The 26,791-nt window shown below is 38.6% G+C and overlaps 1 protein-coding gene across 3 annotated transcripts in view; it reads right to left on the bottom strand.

Annotated features, from left to right (window-relative positions):
- The window catches only part of Drc8 (dynein regulatory complex subunit 8), a 114,546-nt gene extending 104,691 nt beyond the window's left edge, over positions 1 to 9,855 (bottom strand). For 2 of the 3 annotated variants that reach the window (XM_026390752.2, XM_026390754.2), the window contains exon 1: positions 9,747 to 9,855. In XM_026390752.2, the coding sequence (XP_026246537.1) occupies positions 9,747 to 9,771 (25 nt within the window). In that variant the 5' untranslated portion in view covers positions 9,772 to 9,855. The remainder of the gene's footprint in view (positions 1 to 9,746) is intronic. The other variant, XM_077802603.1, reaches the window with a different exon arrangement.
- Between the last annotated feature and the right edge of the window lie 16,936 nt (positions 9,856 to 26,791).

Here is a 26,791-nt window from a genome sequence, read left to right as displayed (position 1 = left end):
ACACTGTTTGGGGTGTACCACCTTCCTGGCAATGTGGATGTCTTCACCAACTCTGAATCTCTCTGAACCCCTCTCTGCTTATGTTTCACTAATAATATATCTGGACTAATAATAACTATAATTTTCACATTAGATTAGATATATAAATCATCTTTCTTAAAATTTTTTTTTAATTTTGTATTTCACATATTTCTCTAAAAACTATTCTTGGGATAGGAATATAGCTAAGTGGCTTAGCATACACAAGAACCCTGAGTTTGATTCTTAGCACTACAAAAAAAAAAAAAATCAAAAATAATTTTAGTTGTCCTTACTCTATCTACTAAGCCATAAAATACAGCAGACTTGTTTAATAAAAAATAAATATAACTAAATTAATATAAAATCAAATGCTTTTAAATTGATGAAATACCAGGTAGGGGTAAGTTATATCATTATATAGTAATTCTTTTTTCTCTATAAATCCATACTAAAACTATTAATGCCAGCAATTTCACATTCTGTTTGTTTTCTGGCAATGGATATGCTAAGAAAGCTATGGACTTGATCCAAAGTCAAACCATAGGAAAAAAAATGTTAAATTTAATTTCAAAAGAAGAAATTAATGATAACACAGAGGGAGTAGTCATAACCAAAAATAAAAGGTCATAAAGAATTTTTAAACAGTGCAGCTGGGATTTTTCTAAAGCTGAGATATCTGTATACATATTTAAACACTTAACTGCATTCAAAACCCTGCTTACTGAAATCAAGATAAAATAATAAGCCCCAGGAGAAATAATTACCATGATAACTGTTTAAAGTATTCCACAAAGAAGGTAAAGAATGCCCTCAAGGTTAATTAACTGGAAGTGTAAATAATGTCATTGTTCTGTTTGACTCCAGTAATGCCAATACCTTTTTCAGACATATGCTGTTTAAAAAGAAAAAAAAAATTGTTGCCTTTTTTGATGGGAGGAGATAGTTATTATGAAGTCTTATAAACAGCTTGATCCAAAGACAATATGCAACCAAAACACCAGACTTAAAATGAAATATTATATTCCAATCATCAACTAGATTTATGATTTGATAGCTTTCCTCTATCAAATGTGTATTGATCATTTACTTTTAGTAGATGCATTCTAATTTAAAAGTAAAACAAAGCAGGGGCTATTGCTCAGTGAGAGACTGCTTGCCTAGCAAGCACAAGGCACTAGGTACTATCCCCAGTACTGCAAACTCTGTGTTAACAGACCAGCTACAGTAAATTATAACATATTAGAGCAAGGTATTTAGATGGTACTATAGAAGCACAAGAGCAACATCCACCTTAGACTTGAAGATGGTACTTAGAGACCAGAGGAATCAGAAGTTGCACTACAGAGGTATTAATTCATCTCTTTCTGTCTCCTCCAAGAAAAGAGAATCACCAAGAAATCTAGAAGCTCTTGACTAAAACTTTCTCAACTATTTCCTGTTGTCACCTAATCTAAGAAACCACTGTCAACATCTGCTCTTGTCCTGCCTCCAATGTTAAGTACAGACAAATGACCCCCTTTTTTTTAATTAAGAGACTAGATTTTTTTTACATCTACAAATCAGAAATTCAAGAGTCAAGGTCATTTGCATGGATAGACCCCACTAATGACATGTTAACTCCAAATACACAAAGTAAAATTTCTTTCACACTGGTGATTCCCGTCAAACCCCACATTTAAAGTATTGTGTGTGAAATAAATACCTTTTCTAGGAGAGAGGAGGAAAGGGGAGATGGAGAAAGGCTGAGCAATGGGCACAAAGCTACAGTTAAGACACAGCAAGAAGCTCTGCATGGTATGGTAACTATAGGTAACAATAATGTACTATACTTTGCAAAAAAGCTAGAAAGTGAAATAATTTTTTAAAAAAAAAAAGAAATGATAAATGAAGAACTAGATACGTAACCTTTTAGGAGATATAAACTGAGAGGCTAGGGGTATAGCCTTGAGTAGAACATGTGTTTTGTATGCAGGAGGCTTGCCTTTTGCCAGCCACACTGGCCCTTACTCCAATAAGCCTTTCTCCTTTCTTGCTTCAGGCTTTTGTGATTTTGTTTGTTTGGTTGATTTTTTTTTTTTTTTTTTTTTTTTTTTTGGTTCTAGTAGTTTTGGTTTTTGCTTCATTCTTTTGAATTTACAGTTCCCTCTGCTAAAAACTAGATGGTTTTCAGCAGAACACAAGCCACACTCAAAGCCCCTAAAGTAAGAAAAAATTAAATCAGATGTCCCTCTTCTGGAACCCTGAACTTTTTTTAACTATTTATCCCAAATGTAATTAAACAATTATGTAGGGGCTATGGATGTAGCTCAGTCATAGAGAGCTTGCCTAACATACAAGAAAAGGACCTGAGTTCCATCCCCAGAACAGGGGAAAATAAATTATATAATTATTTGTTTTCTTCTCTATAGTAAAAAATCTCTGAGATGAAGGCCCAAACCTATTTTATTCCCCACCTAGCACATTTCTTGAAACAATAGCAATGGTTAAATGATTGTCATTTACAGAGCTTGTACTGCCAGTGAAGTTTTTGCCACATGCTTTGCCACTGAATGAGAAAGGTTTCTGCTATGCTACACTCACTTGACAGTTGAAGAAATTCCAACAATTAGGTTCTTATACTAAAGTTATCCAACTCTTTTTAAGTGGCAGAGGTAGACTTGTAAGACTTGGTCCCCAATGCAGCAGTGGTGAGGTGGGGTCATTGGAAAGTGATTGGATCATGTGGGCTCAAATTTTAACAATAGATGAAGCCATTGATGGATTCATAATTTGATGAGCTACTGGGAGGTGGTAGAAACTCAGGAGGTGGAAAAAGTAGGTTCTTGGGGATGTGCCCTTCAAGGCTATAACTTGTCCTTGGCCCCTTCTTTCTCGTTCTGTTTCCTGGCTACAGTGAAATGAACCACTCTGCCCCTCTTCGCCATGATGCTCTGCCTCACAACAGGTCTAGAAAAAACAGTGCCATGGACAGAAACCTCTGAAACTCTTGAGCCAAAATAAATCTTTTCTCTTTTAAGTTGTTTTTCTCAAGTACTTTATCATACCAAGAGAAAGCTAACACACCTCCTCCTAACTGAACTAAAATTCTAGCCATATTAAATACCCGTATAATTACTGAGACTAATCTTCATGACTTCAAGCTCATTATTTCTTCTCTTCCTGAAATTTTCTTCTCTTCTTGTTCTCTGAGCTATTAACCCTTCAAGATAAACTTAGAGTTGCCTTTTTCAGGAAGCCAACTTTTATTTAACATTCAGTAAATACTTACTGAGCTAATATGTGCCACATCCTGGGTATATTAAATATTAAGAGCAAATAAAGCATGACCCCTATCCTTCTGGAACATAAAGAGTCTAGAAGGAATAGCAAACACACATACACAATTATAAGTTAAAATGAAGATAGAAGAAAATTAACTACAAAAGGGAATAAAAGAGGGCTTTAATGTAAAGGATATATGTGTGAATCAGGTGACTCTTCCAGAATGCCGAATCACTATATAAATATAGATATCATAGCATTTATTAGATCATTATATCAGTATTATCTTAACTGCCCATCATCCTCATTAGACTAGAAATGCTTTGAACTGAAATTCAGAGAAATTGACACATTCAACTAAAATCTAAAAAGAAGCAGTGTCCAAATTCCACCCCAAGTCTTTAGACTCCCAAATATATGACTGCATTTAAAAAATAAATTACAGGACTGAGGATGTGGCTCCATAGTAAAGCACTTGTCTAGAATGCTCAAGGTCCTGGGTTTGATCCCCAACACCACCAAAAAATAAAAAGTAAATTACTTATTATACTCTTAATAGCTATAAAACCCAAACTACATGTTTATAATATCAAATATAGGATTTGATAGACATATTTTAATAGATGCCATCCTAATGGGTATGAGGTAGTATCTCATTCATTTTATTTTTTAAATCTTGAATATTCTTCAAAAATATTTATAAACTAATATAAATTTCAGTGCATTTTTCTCTTTTTAAAATTCTGAATGAGAAGAAGTAAATTAGGTTTCAGTAAGTCAGTTTTCTTTTTTGTTTAGACTTACCTGGATGTTGCTTTTTTTTTTTTTTTAATAATTGTAGATGGACAGAACACCTTTATTTTATTTGTTTATTATTTTTTTATTGCAGTCCTAAGGATCAAACCCAGTGCCTCACACATGCTAGACAAGCACTATGCCACTGAGCTACAGCCCCAGCCTTCACCTGGATGTTTATGTCGGTCTAAAATAGGGAGAAAATTTATTAAATGGCTCCAAAAATATGACAAATGCATCATGTATTATCAAAGACTGGTTAAACTTTAAATTTTTTCTCAACCCTATGATTTCATGACAAACATACACAAATAACCACTAACTCCCTAGAATGTACCAAGCACTTTTTTTTTTCCTATTTCACTCAGCATTCCTTTAATGCCAAGAATTGTGGTGAATCCTGGGTACATAAGTATGAGTAAGAAGACACTGTTTCCATAATAATAAAATAGGTATAATTAGCCCCACTTTACACTGAGCAGCCTGAGGCTTCTTAGATTTAGCACTTTCACTAAGATCAGATAGTTAAGGCTTAGGGAAGATGAAATTCAAATTCAAGTCTTAGCTCAAAGCTCATCCTTTGGACTATACCACAAACTTCAATCTGTACTATCTATGGCAACTGGTAATTTGTGCATTTCCAAATACTATGTTTTCAGAGGAGTGGCACAATGCAAGGAAACAAAAAACAAGTAAAACTTCCCTCATAACTGAACTGGAGGTATTTTACCATGTGATGTTATCAAAGCATGCAAAGTAACAAAGAATATTTTAGTACAAACAAAAATAGTACATCCTAGAGTAAGCTTTGAGTATCTGAAGCTTATTAAAACAAAAAAACTGATACACCTTCTAAAGCTCACTGGCCTACCAAAAGTTACAATTTCATACCTAAATAGTTTATTTCCTAGACATGTTTCTAATTACAAAACATGATACTAGTTACAACAGAAGATCCTTCTACTCCTACATAAAATTCTCTAAGAGACAGAAATAAGGTTTAAAGATCCAAAGACTCAACAATTGCATTGGTTTTTCATTTAAACAAAAGAAAGAAAAAACAAAAATGTTCTGGCTAGGGAAACTTCAGAAAAACTTCACAGAAACTTTAAAAAGAATTTGTCCTATCTCATTTCAAATATTCTTTTTTTTTTAATATCTCCATTTTATTTTTATGTGGTGCTGAGAATCGAACCCAGTGCCTCACGCATGCTAGATGAGCACGCTACGGCTTGAGCCACATCCCTAGCCCATCAAATATTCTTTCAGTAAAGAAAAAAGAAATTAAGTGATTTAAAATTAACCTTTTTTCAACTTTAATTTTTAGCTTATTATGTAACATCTTTAATCTAGGAAAAAGTAAATTATACAGGGTTAAAGTACAAAAATACTTCACATAAGCATAACAATTTCAATGCATATACTCTTACAAAAAAAAAAAAAACTTTTCTAAATTGAGCACAAAAGCGCCCTCTAATAGATAATCCTAAGAAAAAAAAATTTTTTTTTTTTTTTTTTTGGTACCAAGGGTTGAACTCAGGGGCACTCTACCACTGAGCCACATCTCCAGCCCTATTTTGTATTTTATTTAGAGACAGGTTCTCACTGAGTTGCTTAGTACCCCACCATTGCTGAGGATAGCTTTGAACTTGCAATCCTTCTGTCTCAGCCTGCCAAACCGCTGGGATTACAGGCATGAACCACGGAGTTGGAACCAAAAATTATGTTACCCAGAAAATTTTTCCACCTTTACAACTTTAAAAAATCTCAAGATTAAAGATGGATTATTTATAACATATATATATTTCTACAAAGAGGTTTTTTTTTTTTTTTTTGTAGATGTTTTTGTTTGTTTTGTGGTACTGGAGATTAACCTTGGAGTGGAGATTAACCTTGGAGTGTTCTACTACTCACTAACATTTCCAGCCCTTTTTATTTTTTGAGACAGGATCTCACTAAATTGCAGAGGCTGGCCTCGAATTTGTGATCCTCCTGCCTCAGTATCCAGAGTGGGTGGGTTACAAGTATGTACTACCATTCCTGGCATGTAGTTTTTAAAGAAGTGTGAGTGAACACCTTGGCACTGTGAAAAAGCATTTGTTGAGCCTGGTGAAATAGAACGATACCTGTAAGGAGGTGAGGAACTAAAGCCTAAAACTGGTTTTATATATTTTTAAGTATAAAATGTTTTGGGGAAATTAATAGTAAGGCTTTGATTAAACCATAACCTGTCCTCAACAAGTATTTATTGTGCTTATTAGCAAGAGACAGATCAGAAATGGCCTTCGGAGACTGACAGGGTAATGCGTATGTCCTTCAGAACTATTATTTGTGTGTGTGATTCCCTGTCCCTCAAGCAGCTTTTGAACTATAAATAACTGATGAACCGAGCCTAATTCCATCTTAAGACTGGGAGCCATCTCATCACAAAATCATGAAAAGTTCATTTCTGTTTTACTATAAATTACTGAGATTTCTAAATTAGTTTGGAATTCCTGCCCATGCCTTGAACTCACCCATGCCTAGCTCCCCCTGATCAGATAACAACCCGCTCTGAAACCTCAGAGGCGCTTCATAAATTCTGATGTTGGGATCTGAATTTACTCCCTACCTTGAAATATCATGTCATGTAGATTATTAACCTACTATCTGCCTTTGTATTATGCTTGTCAAAATCCTGTTATTTGTAAGTTCTCAAGACACCCCCTTTGCAACTTTTTGTGCTATAAAATCTCATTCTTGCAGAGCTGGAGGGCTGGTCTCTAGCTCAAGTTAGGAGAGACAGTCACTGATCAGCTCTCTTTAAAGCTTGCTTTAATTTGATCTAAAATTGGAGTTGGTACCTTTTCTTTGCATTGGAGTTCAACCCAATCTCTCACAAAGCTTAACTCTCATAAAACAATATATTCACTGCTGTAACCAGCTTTTTGGTCAATATATCAATACATCAACTACCTCTAAAACAACCCTAATAAATCATTCTATTCTGCACATCAGTTTTTCATTAATTTAGTTAGCTTGAGTAAATCCCCAAAAATCTGATCAATTCTGATTAACTAGCTAGGTACTAGGGATTGAACCCAGGGGCACTTCACCCCTGAGCTACATATATCTCCTACATCCTCAGCTCTTTTTAATTTTTTTGAAACAGGGTGTAAATTGCTTAGGACCTTGCTAAATCACTGAGGCTAACCTTCAACTTGAGATCCTCCTGCCTCAGCCTCCCAAATCACTAGGATTACAGGTGTGCACCACCCACACCCAGGTAGGTGTAATTTCTGACACTTCTGAAGTAAGAATCAAATACAGTAATTATATTCATATGAAAAGCTGATCACCAAAGTGAGTCTCCAGTTTATCCTCCAACAAAATACCTTTATTTCCTCATGCTCTTCATGCAATTTTAGTTAACTCATTAAACTGTTAAGAATTAATGAAATAAACCAAGTAAAGTGGCACAGGCATGTAGTCCCAGCAACTCAGGAGGCTGAATACCACAAGTTTAAGGTCTGCCTCACCATCTTAAGGAGACAATCAGAAACTTAGGGAGACCCTATCTCAAAATTTTTAAAATTTTAAAAGGATTGAGGATGTAGCTCAGTGGTAAAAAGCCCCTGGATTCAATCCCCAGGCCCCAAAATAAATAAATAAATAAATAAGATATACCACATAATACTGCTTCTCAAACTTTCATGAGATATACAAAAATTAAGAATGATCAAATAAATCAGGGCAGGGCCTGAGATTCTTCATTTCCAGTAAGTTCCCAGAGATGTCCAGGACTGCCCACAGACTTCAAGGGTATATAACTTGCCTGGCACAATGGCAACCGAGTACAGTTAACTAGCTCCCATTTGTATATATCTTCCTTAGTGATGGCACACTTCTTGAGAGCTAATCCAATTTTTTTCCCATTTTGTATCCTCCAAAATGCTAACCAGAATGCTTTCCAATCAAAGGGCATTAAACATAGGCCAGAGGAGCCCAGTGGCTGGAGCACTTGCCTAGCATGCAGGAGGCACTGGGTTCGAGCCTTAACACCACATAAAAATTAAAATAATAATAATAATAAATTAATAAACATAGGCCAACTTACTAAATGGCATTAGACTTAACTTCTATGGTGACAGAATTTTTTTCCTCTGCATTACCTTATCCTAAACACAAAAATATTTTTTGAAAACTGAAAAATTTGGAATGCTTTTAATGGTTTTTTAAAGTAAAAATAAAAACTGAAAAAAATCTGCCAAAAAAAAAAAAACCCAGTGCACATTTCTCATGCTAGCCTAATCAAATCTTTTAAAAAAAAAAAGACTCTCCTTTTTGTTCTTAATAAACAAGAACTTAAATAAAAAATAAGTCACTCAGCTCTCTGGGGAAATTTTTTAATCGAAAAAAATTAAGATTTTTTGCCATTTTTAAAACAGCACCATTAAATTATAAGGACATCTTAGTAAAGGTAACACCTATAAAATAATCTTGACTTCTCAGATTAATCATATCATTAAAAAAAAAATCAGTATTTGTTATCCCTAAGTAGATCTTTGGCACAATTTCATGTTTCACTGCTTATTTTGTAATTACTATGAGTGACTAAATCTCTCCTGTAAATATTGGTGTTAACCTGACTACTACACTTCGATGTTCCATGCTAAGAAAAAAAAGGGGGGGTGGAGTTCAGCGCTCTGGAAAGGAAACAAAAGGTGGAATATTATTTTCACTTCCAGAATTATTTTACCTCTACTGTTCCATGGCTTTTTTTTTTTTTTTGAGTTAAGTAAGGACAGTAACTAAGGGTCGGATTTTAAACCATACCGCTGAATCAGGAACAATTTAAAGGCCTTGCAATTACACGTGGATAATCGATTTTTCGCACAAGAAACGCATCAACCCCTCTGATGCGGCCACCTCAAGCCTCACCGGCCAGTCCCACCTCTGCCCAGTGCGACCGGGAGGTCGGGGTGGCGCACAGCGGCTCCAACGCGTCATTGCGGGGTTTTGCTTTTTCGTCTTTACTAAAATTGTCGTTTGCTTTGTTTTGTTTTCTTAAGACCCGACCCGAGTGGGTAGAGCGGGGCGGGCAGGCATTTCGCAGGCCGGAGACACCCGGCGAGCGGCTGTGACCCGGAGGCCGCATTCTCACTACGGAGGCAAAATGGTGGCGGCGAGCGCCACCAGGCTGAGCCCGGGCGGGGTCTCAGAGCGGCGGGAGAGGATCCCTCCAGATTCCGGCGGCCAGAACCCGTCCTCGCCCAGACGACCTTCGGGTGTTCACCGCCTGGACAACTGCCGGCCTGGCGCCTGCGGCCCCGAGACCCAGGACGAGGGTGTGGAGACGGCGGTGGCGACCGCGCAACCGAGAACAAGGACGCCATTATCAGCCTCCCGGGCTGGCGCCTGGGCCGCAGCCCGCGCAGAAGCCGAAGCCCGGCCTCTGAGGGGGAGGGGAGGGCGCGGAGGGCGGGGAAGAAGAGGGCGGAGGATGGGGAGGCGGGGCCGAGGCGCCCGTGCTTGTGGCTGCGAGGACGCGGGGAAGGCGGCCCCTCCTCAGGCCACCCTCTCCCAGCTCGTGGGGGCTAAGGATGGGGGATGACCTGTCCCCACCCGGCACTTCCCGGGGTCGCGGCGGGCGGCGAGGGCAGCCGCTGTCTCCGCGCTACCATCCATACCTTCCTTGTCTTTATCTTCCGCCATCTTGATGCGGAGCCGGTCGCCTGGGAGTTGCCAGTCGTTAGCCCGGGTCGCCCCCCTTGGGCCCCCGCGACGCCGGGAGCCCGGGATGGGGGAGGGGCCGCCCAAACGGGGCGGGGCTGGGGGCTTAGAGCCGCCTCCTCGGCTTCCCGCCGCGACCACCCTCCCCCCGCCCCTCTCCCCCGGCCCGGCGAGCGCGCATCGGAAAACCCTCCCTGTCTCCCAGGACCCGCGCCACCGGGTCTCCGGCCTTTTCTCTCCGGGGTTTGGGTTTCTCCGTGTCTAGGGGAATCTTTCCATAACAAGGTTGTGAACCCCTCCTTTCCTTTGTTTGTGATTGACTTGGGGACAACATACTGTGCTCTACCTCTCACTCCCTCGTTTGTACGACGTGGCGTGCTCGATTTTTTTTTTTTTTAACTGCGGATTTAAAACGCTGCCAGAGAGCTGGGTGAAGAGCTCGGCTCCCCAGGGCGTAATAGAATTAAACTGCAATCCACCCTCCTCCCCCTTCCCATTCACAGCTCCCTGGCGCTGGGAAGCCGCTGGGCTGCTGCAGAACCGCCTTGCTGGCTCCATCCCTGTTTTCTCCTGTCCAGTCCTCCCAGAGAAAGTGACGGTACAGCCTATGAGAACTGGAGCTAAAACGGACATGGGCAGAGTGCAAGAGGAAACCAGAGCCATTCAACTATTACTAGAGAGGAATCGCTGTAGAAAAACATGTGCAAAATAGGCGCAAACACTGCGTCGTCAAGGCTGCGATTTCTGATACAAAATAGAAGGTTCTCATAGCAACAAAAACGTGCCCATGTTGTGCTCAGTAGTACATACATTCATATGTTCCTAGTTGTAAAATTTTGACATAACCTCCGGTTAAAGTTATAATGGAAGTTTTAAATTCTGCTTTCCTGAAACTTTGCAGCTATAGCATGGTGTTAAATTGTTCTTTATCAATAAGCTTACCTATTACGATACTTTTTTTAAAAAGCTTTGAATAAAATGCCTAATGCTGTGGCTATTTTTAAGCTAATGTTTAATGATATGTCGGTATATGTGTACTAATTTAACGACTTAATGCATATAAGAACAATTTATAAACTGTAAATTTTTTAAGAGGCCTTCAAAAATACATGGTATTGCTATTTAATGATTTTATTAAAACAGTTTTTAATGCTCCTTTTATTAATTCTGGTTCTATAATCCCTGGAACCCAAAAGCAAACTATTCCTTATTAAAATATGTATTTTCTTCTAGAGAGAGATCTATTTAGTGCTCTGATCATCATTCTGTTTGAAAATTTTGAATGTTAAATGCTTGAATCGTCACCAAATGGCTTATATTAGAAGATAGATATTTTTATAAAATTAATGCAAGTGTGAACAGTAAATTCTTAACTCCCCAAAATATAAAAATGTAATCATTACCATTCGTTTATATTTATCTTTCATAGTCACTGTGTTGTAGTTTTTAGAGGTTCCCTCTCCCCATATAGAAATGAAGGTTTGAAATAAGTGTAGGAACTCTAACTCTGGTCTCAGGCCTACTCTTCACTCACTGTGCCCTTTTCTGTGCCTTTTACATTCAACTTTTTTTGGAATGCTCCTTCCAACTGTCTCCCCCCCCAGAATTCACCCTCCCACAGACACACACATTTGTCCCTTCCTGGTTGTCCTGTAGGATGACCTTGAAGGTCACCTGTTCTAACCTTTACCTCTCAACCTCTGCCTCTTTTGCTCTGTATTCATAGAGGTTCTCACACTGATTTGCAATCATTTTATTTACTTGTTTTCTACCAAACTGAAAGTCCTGAAGACAAGAAACTTCATCCACATATATTCCCAGTGCTCAGAACAAATTTTCAATGTTTCTGTCTGAAATAGTGTGTTTTTATTTTATTTTTAAATTTTAATTTACTTAAGTATTTATTTTTGCAGTGATAAGGACTGAGCCTAGAACCTTCTACATTCTAGGCAAGTACTTTACCACTAAGCTACATCCCTAGTCTTTCTTTTTCTTCTTTCTTTCTTTTTTTTAAGAGGTGGGACTCTTTGTGTTGTCCAGTACAGCCTCTAACTTTTTGTCTCAAGCCATCCTCTTGCCTCAGCCTCCGGATTAACCAGAACTACAGAATACAGGTACACTCTACAACATCTAATTTGAACTAATATATGTCTTAAAAATTAAGACAGGAGTTAGTCTTCTCAGGATTTTTTTTTTAAGACCCAGATTTGGGCTGGGGTTGTGGCTCAGTGGTAGAGCGCTTGCCTGGCATGTGTGGGCCCCTGGGTTCGATCCTTAGCACCAAATCTAAATCAATAAAGTAAAGGTATAAAAAATAAAAAGGTCCAGGTTCATCAAACTTCTTGCAAATAAGATAGGTTTGCCTTTTTCATAATATTTTTATATCAGTAAAAGTATTGGTGGTACATGTTAATAAAATGGAATCCTTACATAAACAGTTATTTATAATTTAAAAAAACACTATTTTAAGAGTTGAACAGATTTCTCTGCAACCTCCCTCCCAATATTTCTTATATATTTTACTAAATTTAACTATTTAATAAAGCTTTTTTATTTATGTTATTCCAAATCACAGTAATCTCTACTTCTCTGAACTCCTACAGTACTTTTAAAACAATTCAGTTTCTGCAGGGCTCAGTGGCTGTAATCCCAGCGGCTTGGGAGGCTGAAGTAGGAGGATACCGAGCTCAAAGTCAGCCTCAGCCAAAGACTGAGGTGCTAAGTAACTCAGTGAGATCCTGTCTCTAAATAAAATACAAAATAGGGCTGGGGATATGGCTCAGTGGTTGAGTGCTCCTGAGTTTAATCCCCAGTATCAAAAAAATATACATATACTCTTTCTTATAGGTTTGGGTCAATTAAAAAAAATGTTAAATGTATGTTAATTTGCCCCCTCTCCTTTATGTTTGAAGACAGGAGCCTCATCTTACACATCTTTTACATATCCACAGTACCACTTCTAATTGGAGCTCATATCAGGTGCTTAATTCATACTTTCCAACTGCCTAATTAGCTCATTAGCCATAAAGTATAGATCTAGAAAACTTTCCACGAGTGAAAATGATTTTCTAAGTAGCAACAACAAAATAGACCCACATTACCAAAGAGTGATCATCTGCTTTGTGCTCCTTGGCTGTGAAGACCTGACTGCTGATTATATTATACTTTTAAAACTTTTTCTGTCTTATTAGTTTGCTCTCAATAATCGCAAACTAACTACAACCTTTTTTTTTTTTTTTTTTTGCCTTTTAGAATATGCTTTGTTTCTAAACTAAGCTTGGGTAACTTTGTAATATTGTATACTGTTAAAACATTTTATTTTAAAATCTCATAGTGATTTTCAGAAATTCAAAATTATAAAGTTATTTTTTTCCTACCCATGGATATTATGGAAAATTATTAGGGTTGAATCATAAGAGAAAGAGCATAGTTTTAGACAGTGCACTTATTTGACTAATTGTACTCTGCAGGGCCACTTGGGTATGTGCAGTTATGTCCTTTTGCATGCTTTAATTTATACTGAGTTAAATCTGTTCAGACAGACATCAGTAGTACCATGCCCACGAGGAATACAAAAAATGTTTCTTCTGAATACAATTGATGCAGTTATCTAAGATGTGAGTGAAGTGGAAAGGGCATGTGTTGTAAATAATGCAAAATGGTAAGTCAAAAAAATCTTGACATTATGTCTGCTTCCCTAGTATGAAGATAATTGAAATCTCCTTGGGTTAAGAATATAGTAATCCCCCTTCTTCCAAAAGGATTACATTTCCAGACCCTCAGCAAATGCCTGAAACTGCTATGGTTTTATTTTTCCTATACATCCATAGCTGTGATCAACTTTAATTTGTAATTAACAACTTTGGCATATAATTTTTCTCTTTATTAAATTGTGAACTTTTATCTTTCCACTTAAAGAAAGCACTTTACAGCCTCTCTTTGGCATGTCTGAATTGCCAGCATCACTGGCCTTATATTTTGGGGCCATTATTAAGTAAAGGAAGGGTTACTTAGACTTAAGCACTGAAATTCCATGGCAGTTGATATGGTGACTAAGATACCCATTGGATAATGGGTAAGTAGCATATACAACATGGATATACCAGAAAAGGAAGATTCCCATCCTTTACTGTGAGGTTGACATAGGACTGAGTGAGATTTCATCATATTACTCAGAATGGCTCCCAACTGAAGACTTATGAATTGTTTACTTCTGGAATTCTCCACTTAATATTTGCTGACTATGGTTGACCATGGGTAACTGAAACTATGTGAAGTAAAACTGTGGATAAAGAGAGAATGCTGTAATTTAAAAAACAAAAACTGGATTTTTCCTTCAACATTGTCATTTACCTCAGGAGCCTAGGCAAGTCATGTAATCTCTCTATTTTATTTATTCACTTATTGCATTGTTGGGGGTTGAACCCAGGGCTTTATACATGCTAGGCAAGCTTGCTACCACTGAGCTAGATCCCTAGCCCAAGACATGTAATCTCATTAAAATTTAGTTAACTCAAAAAAAAAAAAAAAAATAGAAATAGTATTATCCTAACTCCCAAAGAGTCTTCATGAGACTTAATAGCTTTGAAAATTTTTAAAGAACTTGCAAGGAGGTTCACTGTCTTTAAGAGAAATGAACCCTGAGTTTTCTGTAGAAAGAAACACATAGAGATCAAACCCCATCTTCTCCTCTGAGATTCAACTTCCACTTGGAGTGTTTACAGAAGAGGATGGTTTGCCTCCAGTAATACACTCTCCATTACTATAGTCTGCTGACGGTGTGACATATGATCTAGTTTATATTTTATAGCTGATCAACTTCAGTTTGTGTTCCCTTCCTGGTTTCTACATTGCCATTTTTAAACCTTTCCAAGCAGAAGTGGCTTTAACATAACTAGAGTCCTTGAGCTGTTGGCACAGGACAATGAGAAGGAGGTAGTCATTACTATGGTCTAAGTCCCATAATTCCCTAATTCCCCAACTAAGGGTTCATCCCTTCCCTGATTGATCAACATCAAGAATGTCCAGTATTTGCTGAGTATGGTAGTTCATACCTTTAATCCCAGCAGGAAGCTGAGACAGGAGGATCACAAGTTTGGCAACTTTGTGAGACCCTATCTCAAAAAGGACTGGAGATCTAACTTAGTGGTAGAGCACTCCTGGGTTCAATCCCCAGAAGAAGAAGAGGAGGAGGAGGAGGGGGAAAGGGGGAGGAGGGGAAGGAGGGGAGGGAGCAGGGGAGGGAGATCCAGCTCTTCAAGGAAGAAACCACCCCAATCCATAGGTGAGTTGTCCAACCCTGTGATCACAAAAGGAAAAATCAGAATACAACAGGATGGGTCTGGAGGTGTAGTTCTGTGGTAGAGTGTATGCCTAGTATGCTCCAAATCCTGGATTTGAGCCCCAGTACCATAAAAAAGTTAAATGCAGCAGAGTAAGGATATGGTTTCATGACAGAATTATAATAATAAAATAGCTTTTTTTTTTTTTTTTTTTTTTTTGCCTTACTAGCTACATCCGCAGTTCTTTTCTTTTTAATTTTATTTTGAGACAGGGTCTCACTAAGGTGCCCCTAGGCTGGCCTTGAATTTGAAATCTTCCTTCTCTAGCTTCCCCAAGTAGCTGGGATTACAGTACCATTAAAGCCTGGCAAAATAGCTCTTTTTGTGAAGCTACATAAAATACTTTGTGTACATTATCACTTTTAATCCTCAAAAGGTTGATATAATATAGATTGATATTGGTATTCCTGAAAAGTTAAAAAGAAAAAAAACCTACACTTTATATAAATGATTTGCTGAAGTGCTGATATCTAGTTAGGCATCTAGTTCTGATTCCAGAGCTACTGTGATATATTGCTTCTTTATAAATATATCATTGTTGGTTCCTATTTATTTATTTATTTATTTTGGATCCTATTTAGTAACTTGAGTATTTAGAGAAGAATGTTGAGGGCAAATATTTTCCACAGAATTAGTCACCTCCCTCCTGGCTGTTTTTGTTTGTTTGTTTGTTTGTTTGTTTGTTTGTTTGTTTTACTGCTTCAAAACATCATTTGGAAGAGACTCTAAAGGAAGCAGATAACAGTGTGCACTTTTTCTTTGTCTGAATGAAGGTTTAAACTAAACTCCTGGGCAGATGCTGGCTCCTGAATGGCAGGAGAGGAAGCCAAACTTCTTATTCTTTTATGACCTAGAGGTCTGCTCACCTTTTACTTCTCTTTCCTTCCTGTCTTGCTACTGATTGAGGTTTCAGACCACTCTATCATGAGGAAGGATTCTGTGAAATGCTTGGCCCTGGACAAGAGCATTTGCAGTGCTAGGGCTCCTTCTAGTCTTTTCAGAGAGAGCCAGCTCAGGAAGCCGTGATGGCAGCCCTTGTGGGCAGCTTGAAAGTAGATCTTACATGAAACCACAGACCTTAGAGCATTCGGAAAAATCCCAGCCTGGCCCGCTTCTTTCAAAAGCACATGTTTCTTTCCATTTCTCTTTAAAACACACATTGACACAGCAAGTGACTGTTGAATTCATTACTTAAACACTTCCTGTCCCCAAAGCAGCACTGTTCAGGGACACTCATTGCTAAGCCTCCACTCTTTATTCATCGAAAATATAACCAGTGGATTTAAGACAGCCCCATCTCCTCTGCTCTCAGGTGGGTGAAGCCTAGAGAGGAGTGGAATTGGAGACTCCCTAACAGTACTAGGTCCCATGAATTAGGAGCATATTCCACCCGGAAACACCCAACCACCTCTCTCAGCTCTCTTGAATAAAGACATTGTGGGTCCAAGTTATTTGTTTAATAGGCTTTACTACTAATTGCCACTATTAACTGCTTCTATTATTTTTGTTTAAGTAATCATTTATTATTATTATTTCTATATAAACAATAAATTACACAAATAAATTATATTTATAAAAAAAGAGACTGTGGATCTTCAAAATAATAATAACAGGGATTATAGCTCAGTGGCAGATTGTTTGCCTATCTATCATGTGTAAGGTCAAGTATTGAAAACTTTTTTTCTTTTTAGGTGTAGATGGACACAACACAATGCTTTTATTTTTATGTGGTGCTGAGGATGGAACTCAGGTCCCACCCGTGCTAGGTGAGCGCTCTACAGCTGAGCCACAATCCCAGCCATGAAAAAAAAAAATTTATTTAAAATAAGAAGAAGGTGAAGGATGGTAGCTGACCCAAAGATTCAATAATTGCTTATAATTGCTCACACAACCTTTTTCCCGTTAAGTATGAAAATAGATGAAAACTGTAAAGTTACCCTGGCAATTGAGTTTGGAATGTTTTGTTCATTCTGGCTCCAAAACCAAATCTTTGAAATCAAAGTTTCATTTGTGTTAACATGTACATTAGAAGATGATGCTGTATGGAGAAGAAAATAAATAGTTCGGGTGAATCTCATTTTACTATAACTCATTAGTTATACCACGTGTGTGTGAGTGTGTGTGTGTGTGTGTGTGTGTGTGTGTGTGTGTGTGTATTTTGCTGGAGATTGAATCCAGAGGCTTCCACAAGGCAAGGCAAACGTTCTACCTCTGAGCTACACACCCAGCCCAGCTATATGTATGACTTTGCACATGAAACTTCTTCTTTGGAGGTGTTTGTTTGTTTTGGTTTTAGTTTTTGGTTTGTTTGCTTTTGTTTTTGTTTATTGGGGGGGTGCTGGGGATTGAACCCAGATACACTTTACCACTGTGCTACATCCCCAATTCTTTCCATTTTAATTTGATATAGGCTCTTGCTAAATTGCTGAGGTTGGCCTCATACTTTCGATCCTTCTGCCTCAGTCTCCTGAGTAGCTGGTATCACAGGCATGTACTTCTGCGCTCAGAGAAACTTCTTTGTAACTTCAGTTTTCCTATCAATAAAATGATTTAAAAAAAAAAGATTAAGAGATGATTTGCCATTTTGGACATGAAAGCAATATGTAGTTCTGCCTTGACTTGTGACCTGATTTAGTTTCTTTGGACTATGTCCACATGACCCTCTAATGACTCTAAAACCAATAATGCTAACATTTGCAGCACTTACTATGTTCCAAGAAATATGTTAAGCATTTTACAAGGGCTATCTTTCTTGACCATCACAGTAGTGCTATAAGAAATACATAATAGTATTTCCATGTTAAAGATGAGGAAAACAAGAGTTAACATCCCCAAATTACTTCTTTGAGAGGAGAAACCTCTCTACTGGTCAGTCCCCAGAACTTCTCCTGAAGTTCTGCCTCAGCATCTTACACCAATTTTTTTCCTGTCTCAATCCCCAGGGACTAAGCTTGCTCTCCTCCCTTTGGAGGGAGGCATTGTCCATCCAACAGGCTGGAACAAAGCAATCTTTCTAGCTTTTACCTTTCTTACTACCCTTGATTAGCCATGTAGGCATTTTTAAATTTTGAAGGATTGCTGATTTCTGGGAAAGAGCTAGAAAAATAAAATTTGCAGAGATGTTATACAAGTTCTGAAATCTTAGAAAAGATTTAACAGATGTGGTCCCCAATTCATAAAGTTTACGATTGGAAGGGTAACAGAGTATGCCTGGAACATGGCAAATGTGGCTCTAATGTCACCCTACCATTTCAATGCTGCTAGTATTAGAATTAATTTTTCTTTCCCGAGTTTGCACAGACAAGTGGTAGTACATGAAGCTCCTATAGGACATAGGAAAACATCTTAGACAATGAATAAACGAATATATGTATATACCATATGTTATGTTTTAGATGTAAGGTGTCCCCCAAAAGCTCACATGTGAGACAATGCAAGAAGGCTCCGAGGAGAAATGATTGGGTTGTAAGAGTCTTAACTCAATCAGGGAATTAATCCCCTGATTAGGGATTAACTGAGTGGTAACTGAAATGGTAGGATATGGCTGGAGGAGGTGGAAATTAGGGTGTGACTTTGGTGTATATATTTTTTTCTGGAAAGTGGAGGTCTTTCTGTGCTTCCTGACATGAGTCGCTTCCCTCTGCCACACTCTCTCTCCATGATGTTCAGTCTCACCTTGAGCCCAGAGGAATGGAGCCGGCCTTCTAAGGATTTAGATCTCTGAAACTGTAAGCCCTCAAATAAACTTTTCCTCCTTACAGTGTTCTGGTCAGATCCTTTAGTCACAGCAGCGAAAAATTGACTAAAACATCATATAATGATGGATCACTATATGATGATGGACTCATAAGATTATAACACAACAAAGCTGAAAAATCCTTACCATCTAGGGACATCATGGCCATCTTGACATCGTAGCCAGTTCATCCCTCACGATTGTGTTGATGCTAGTATAAATAAACCTACAGAGCTGCCAGTTATATAAAAATGTAGCACATACAATGGAACATGCCTGTAATTCCAGTGACTTGGGAGCTGAAACAGGAAGATTCAAATTTGAGACCAGGCTCAGCAATTTAGTAAGAGCCTGTCTCAAAAATAAATAAAACAAAAAGGACTGTGGATGTAGCTCAGTGGTAAAGTGCCCCTGGGTTCAATCTTCAGTACCAAAAAGAACAAAAACAAAACAAAACAAACAAAAAAGCATAGCACACAGATGCGGTGGCTCATGCCTGTAATCCCAGAGGCTTGGGAGGACCACTTCAAAGCCAGCCTCAGCAATTTAGTGAAGCAGTTGTGAGACCCTGTCTCTAAATAAAATATGGAAAGGGCTGGGGATGTGGCTCAGTGGTTAAGTTCCTCAGGGTTCAATTCCTGGTGCAGGGAAAAAAAAAAAAGCAAACCACATATAATTAATTATGTATAGTGCATAATAGTTCGTAATAACTATGTATTATATATAGTAGTTAATAAATGTAATGCATAGATCTTGATAATGATAATAAACATTCCTGTAGTTTTACATATAAACTTCACACCGCGGGAAAGTCAAACAACAACTCTTAACATTGATTAGCACATTCACTGGCGGGAACAAGTTGGGTAGGGGTGATTGGTTAGTACAAGAGGAGGATTCCTTTGAACTGATTGGTTTAAGCCACGAGGGGAGTATGTGCTGAACTACATGGTTTCCCAACATGTTATCAACCACCATAAACCACTGGGGGCTCATCTGGCATCCCAGGTATTTTCCCTGTCTCATGCTGATTGGTGGTTGCTAGGGGGTTGCTATGGGTCCTCACCTAGCCCAACTGAGTCAGGGACACCTGGCACCACAGATCTCTCCTGTTATTTGCAGACAAACAACTCAGCAGGGTGGGTATGTGCCTAGGAGCTCTCTGTGAGTTTTTCCAAGGACAAGGATCATGCCTGTTTCCTTGGACAGGCTTTGAGGTAGAAGCTGTTTTCAAAAATGGAGTCACATCAGTTTCTCAACATCAATAGAAGGAATATATATCTTATGTTTACCATGTCTCTCTCTTTTGTTTATAGTATTATTATTTTTTTAGTTGTAGGAGGATACAATACCTTTATTTTATTTGTATGTGGTGCTAAGTATTGAAGCCAGTGTCTCACACGTGCCAGGCAAGCGCTTTACCACTGAGCCCCAGCCCCAGCCCATCTCTCTCTTTTTTTATTTTTTAATTTTTCTTTCTCATATCACAAAGATCATATGTTAACATCATAATTAGGTTTGAGGGAAGCACATCTCATACAATGGCATGAAAACCAGACATTATGCTTCACCAGTCTCTTGGTCACATCACATTGGTCACATCACATCTCTTGAATCACATTCAGTGATTACCTTACACATCTAGGTTTGTGTAAATACACTCTTTGATGTTCACACAATGATGAAATCAACCAGTGTCACTTTTCTCAGAATGTGTCCCTATTATTAAGCAACATGTCTTCAATAGACAGATTTTTTTGGGGGGTGGGGGTGGGGGTTGTTTTTCTTTTGTAGTGCTAGGGATTGAACCCAGGGCCTCACACATGTCAGGCAAGCACTCTACTACTGAGCTATACCACCAGGGATATATGAATTTTCAAATGCTGTATATAATTAACAAACATACTAAAAGGCAGATTTATTCAATATTTTGTATTATAGACAATCTCAATACTATTTTCATCTTTAAATTTTAGCAGAAAATGAGCCAGTGATGTGCCTTACCTTAACTGTGTAGGCCTAGTTTATGGCTTTAGACACTTAGAATTAATAATAAATTGAGGGTAAATATTCTTTTGAATTGGAGACTAACTCCTTGATAAAGCTCCAGATTACCTAGTAACTACCTTAGAATAAAAATCTGCAGCCCACTCCTCACCAGTGAACATCACTAGCAATTCAATACAAATATACAAAGAAAATTCAAGATTTTGCTGAGTTTTTTCTTTGTATTCCCCTCCCCACTTCCCTTTTCAGGTCAGCTATATTTTTTCAGGAGGTTAGAGGAGGTGTGAGATTGGAAATGAATCGTGGTGACAGGAGAGAGAGGTTACAAAAGGAATTTATTTTTAGGAAGGCTTGAATGGGAAGGAAAAACCAGTTACACTTGGGGAATGGGGGTAGAAAAGGTCAAGTCAAGGGGAAACTGGTTAACTGGTAAAGGGTTTACCAAATTCTCTAGTCTCTCTCTTCTTATACCTTCAAAGTTGTTCTTTGCCAAGTAATCAAAAGAAGGCAACTTCAGAGTCCTGGACAGTGCTTACTCATTTAAGCCTTTCTCTGTATTCTTGGAGGAGGCTAATCCACTCAGCATTCACAAGTTTTTTTATCTAGTTTTTTTGTTTGTTTGTTTTGGGTACCGGGGATTGAACTCAGGGACTTGAGTATGCTAAGCATACCCCAGAGCTACATCCCCAGCCCCCAGCATTCAGAAATTTTTTTTTTTGGGGGGGGGGGCTGGGAGGTACTAGGGATTGAATCTAGGGGCACTTAATCACTGAGCCACATCTCCAGTCCTTTTTTATATTTTATTTAGAGACAGGGTCTTGCTGAGTTGCCTAGGGCCTTGCTAAATTGTCAAGGCTTGTTTTAGACTCATGATCCTCCTGCCTCCAGCTAGAATACCAGTGTTCCACTGAGCCCAAGGACATTCAGAAACTTTTACAAAGCACCTACTTGGTACCAGGTGGTCTGTTAGGTACCCAGGGAGGACACCAATATGATAGCTCTTCTGTATTTGCTGAGATTTTTAGAGTTCATAGGTTTAAGCCAGCAGTTTGTGTTTTGTTTCGTTTTTTGTTACCCCACCCCTTTTGACCCAAAGTTTACTAAATAAACGACCCTCAAAACTGATATACTCTCCCACCAAAGTTACTTCCCCTTTGAAGGATAAACAGTGCATGTCACACCCTTTCTGTGGCCACATCACACCCAACAATGGTTTCTATCTACAATATGTCAACTGGCAATTCAAATTGTCATAGAAGTAGGTCATTAGATCAGACTAAAGGGGTCTTTCCCAGGAGACAAGTGGCAAGCTACACTTATTTGTAAAGAGTAAGGAATTGTGATATTAAGCAATTTGATTAAGTTGTTTTATTTCATAGTCTTAAATGGGACTGAGGACATTTGAATTCTTATATCTTTAAGTAGAATATTAAGTTTAATACTTGTTATAGTTCATGTCAGACTAAATAACTAAATGTTGTACTAGTTATTACATTCACCCTGATCATACAAGAATGTTTTACATGTTGTATGATCAGAAAAATGCAACTTTTTAAAAAAGATGCAACCAATAATTTAATCAATGCTTTTTAAAGTAATGACCACAAACACAAAACCTTTCCTGAATCTTCTTAAATAACCCTACATATACAGAATCAAGACTCATAAATATCTTCTTCTTAATACCTTTCTCTTTAAAATGTGAGTTATTGAGAGACTGTGACCCTGACCTTCTTTGTATTAGTTATTTTTAAAAGAATGGTCACTTTAACAATGAACATCATGATGAGACAGAGTCCCAGAATCCTGAGTATTATTGCTATTTCTGCTCTGTGGCCATTTAGGAAGGGAAGACCTCTTTGTCTCCATATCTTTAAATAGCTATAGCAAACCAAGGTGGTTGACTCTACGTGCCTGATGCACCTCCCTCCACATCAAAAGACCAAAACAAGGGGGAAAAAAAAACCAATAGCTATATCACTGGAATATTTGAGGCAGAGCACCACAGTGCAGTGGGGATACAGCAGAGACGTTGCAGAGCACAGGGATACACAATAGCCTTATAAAGAAGGGAACTAAACACACAACATCTATGGTTCTGTCTCTTGAGATCAACCCTGAACCCAGAGGGACTTTGCTTGGCAGAGAGACAGTAAGCAGAAGGCCTACTGCACTCCCTATTTAAAACACAGATACCTGAAGCATTTGCTGCCGAAGAAGCCTGCAGCCCTCACAGGCACTGAACCCAGTTTGGAGAAATGGCAGGTTACAATGCACAGGAGACAAAAGTCCATGCCACATTGTGGCCTCCCACACCCAGCCTCCTGCTGCACAATGACACCTTGAGACCCACTCAATGAAGGTCTTGTGAAGCTTGGCACAGTTGCCCCCTGCAGTTGCATCCTTAGCCCCAGGAAGCAGCCAGGTGGCCCCTCCCAGTCTCCCGATGCCTCAGGAAGTAGTCAGACAGCCCAATCACTCACTGTGAGCCCCCAAAGCAGTCCAGCAGCCTTTCCTGAGTGACTTGATCTACATGGTCCCTTGGAAAGCAGCTGGATGGCCTTGCCCATCCTCCTGTAGCCCCAAGAAGCAGTTGAGCAGCCATTCTCAGAAGCTTGGCTCACTGAGACCTCTAGAAGCATGTTTGGCTTCACCCACCCATTATTGGCCTGGCGAATATCTGTTGCAAAGATCCCTATTCAGGTCCATCCCTGGTGTCCCCGTGAAGTCACCCATTCAGCCCTTGAACATGGACAGGTGCTTTGTCTGCCCCCACTTGGTACAGCCTGGCCCCCTACTTGGCCCTCAGAAAATGTAAGGTACCCCATCCTGCCACCAGGCATACTCCACTATATCCACCCCCGGGCATATTGGGGTGGCTCTACCCTCATATGACCTGCTCAGAACTACCAGTGAACCCACTCCACAAAAGATCTCTGTATCCCAGCTGATGGTACAATCCTGCCTGACTCCCAACCCCCAACCTAGGCCACTGAGACATGCACAAATATCACCAACATTGATGACAGCTGAAGAAGCTATACAGACATGACACTAAAGTGCTTGCCTAGAACCAAAGCCAATGCAGCATACCTAGCAAATACCCTAGGACACGTCACTGGAGGAAGACTTTTACAATGAAAGGCACCCTATAAAATTAGAAGAGTCAATTGATCCACCAGATGCACAAATACCAAGATGGAGATGCAAGGAACATGAAAAAAAAAAAAAGGTACATAATGCATTACCTGTTGCGCAGACCCCCAAAGAAAATGAAACCATCCAATTGCCTAACAAAGAACTCAAAAGAATAATTTTAAGGAAACTCATTGAGATACAAGAGAGAATTCCATGTAGCAACATGAAGAAGACAATTCATGATACGAATGAAAAATTTAACAATGAGAGATCATTTGAGAAGAACCACATGTAGCATATATATATATATATATATATATATATATATATATATATATAGAGAGAGAGAGAGAGAGAGAGAGAGAGAGAGAGAGGGAGAGAAAGAGAGAGGGAGAGAAAGAGAGAAAGAGAAAACTTAACGGTAGAATTATTTAGTAAGAAGAAAATTCCTGAGCTTGAAGACAGTTGTTTTGAAATAACCTACTTAGAAAAAACAGAAAAGGAATAAAGAAAGCCTTTGAGACTTTAAGTAAGCAAACAATTGCATTATGGGTGTTCCAGAAGGAGAAGAGAAGGAGAAAAGACATATAAAATCTATTCAACAAAATACTTGCTGAAAACTTTCTCAATCTTGGGAGAGATATAGACATCCCAGTCTAAGAAGCTCAAAGGATACTGAATAGAATTGATCAAAAATATCCTCTCCACGCCATATTACAGTCAAACAGTCAAAAACACAAAGCTAGGACAGAATTATAGAAACAGCAAAAGAAAAATATCAAGTCACTCCCCCCCCCCCAAATACTAGGGATTAAACCCAGGGTCCCACACATGCTAGGCAAGCATTCCACCATGGAGCTGCATCACCAGCCCTTTTTATTTTATCTTGAAACAGGATCTTGCTAAATTGCCCAGGCTGCTCAAACTTTTAATCCTCCTGCTTTGGCCTCTCAAGTAACTTGGATTACAGTTGTAATCATGTGCCACCATGCCTGGGTCTTCACTTACAAGGAAATTTATATTAGACTAATAGCAGACTTCTTGAAACCTTACAGGTCAGGAGAAAATGAGGTGATATAATCAAAGTCCTGAAAGATCACACACACACACACACACACACACACACAGAGCCAAATGAGAATACTATACCTAGCAAAGCTATTCTTCAGAAATGAAAGAGAAATAAAAAGATGTTCCAAGATAAGCAACAACTGAGGGAATTTATCACCCCCAAAATGGCCCTACAAGAAATGCTTAAGAGAGTCCTACTATCCAAAAAATCAGCTTCCATCATGAAAATACATGAAAGTACAAAACTTAACTGTAGAGAAGATATATTAAAGAAAACAGAAATATGTTTTTAGGCTCCATTCCACAAATTCACAATCTGACAAACAAATAGGAGTCCCTCCATATTCTCTGCTAAGCTCCCTTAGTTGAATCACTTGAATCCCTGTTTAGAGAACTTCCAGACTAATGTCCCCTAAAAGCTCACATGTTGAAGGCTTTGGCCCCAGTGCAGCAGTGTCCAGAGGTGGTTCCATTCTTTGAAAGTGATTGGATCATGAGGACTCTGACCTCATCAGTGGATTAGTCCATTGATGAGTTCATAGCTAATAAAGTAATTGGGAGGTGTTGGAAATTTTAGGAGGTAGAACCTAGTTGGAGGAAGTAGGTCATTGAGGGCATGCCCGGAGAAGTTACAGTTTACTCTCTCTGTCACTTTTCCTCCATGTCTCTTTGCTTCCTGGCTGCTGTGAGGTTAACAACTCTGTCCTACCATATTTTTTTTACTTTGATGCTCTATCTCACCACAGATCCACAACAATAGAGTCAGATGACAATGGATTGAAAACTCTGAAACCAGGAGCCAAAATAAATCATTCTTCCTTTAAAAACAAAAACTTCTAGACCATTCTCAGGGATGGTGAGTCAGAAGGTGATATGAAGGTGTTAGGTCAGCATTAGTACAGCAGCAATGCAACTGAGTCAACCTTGAGCACCAGGGACAGGAGGAAGCATGGAAAAATCCCAGTGCAAGCAATGGAGGTGGGTGGTGGGGTTGGTGGAGAGATCAGGGTAGCTAGGTCCATTTCCAGGAAGAGGATAAAGGGGTATGACCTTTGGGGAGAGTCCACCATGGGAGAGGAAGCTTAGCTAGGTGGATTTTTTAAAATCACATTTAATAATTTTTGCTTCTTTAAAAAGCAAAGATATAATTGACATACAGTTACTTGTATCTTTTAAATTTTTACTTATTTATTTATTCATTTATTTTGTGGTTCTGGGGTTTGAACCTATGACCTGGTATGTAGGCAAGCAATCTACTACTGAGCTACATTCCTAGGCCTAACAGTGGCATTTTATTTTATTTTTTTTAATATCTATTTATTTTTTTAGGTGTAGATGAACACAACACAATGCCTTTATTTTTATGTGATGCTGAGAATCGAACCCAGTTCCTGCTCGTGCTAGGCGAGCGCTCCACCGCTGAGCCACAATCCCAGCCCCTAACAGTAGCATTTTAAACTACATAGTTTAATCAGGCTTTTTTTTAAATATAAAAATACTCTACTATTTCTTCTTTTTTATATTTTTAAAAATTTTAATCCACGTATTATAATTTTAAGTATGTGATGTTTCAGTATATGTATACAATGTGTAATGATAAAATCAGAGTAATGGATATATCCATAATCTCAAATATTTAACAGTTCTTTGGGCTAGTAGTATTCAAAATTCTCTCTACTAGCTATTTTGAAATATATAATTAAAGATT

The sequence above is a fragment of the Urocitellus parryii genome, chromosome 9 (assembly GCF_045843805.1).
Source record: "Urocitellus parryii isolate mUroPar1 chromosome 9, mUroPar1.hap1, whole genome shotgun sequence".
NCBI lineage: Eukaryota > Metazoa > Chordata > Mammalia > Rodentia > Sciuridae > Urocitellus > Urocitellus parryii.
This window is presented reverse-complemented; position numbering and strand designations above follow the sequence as displayed.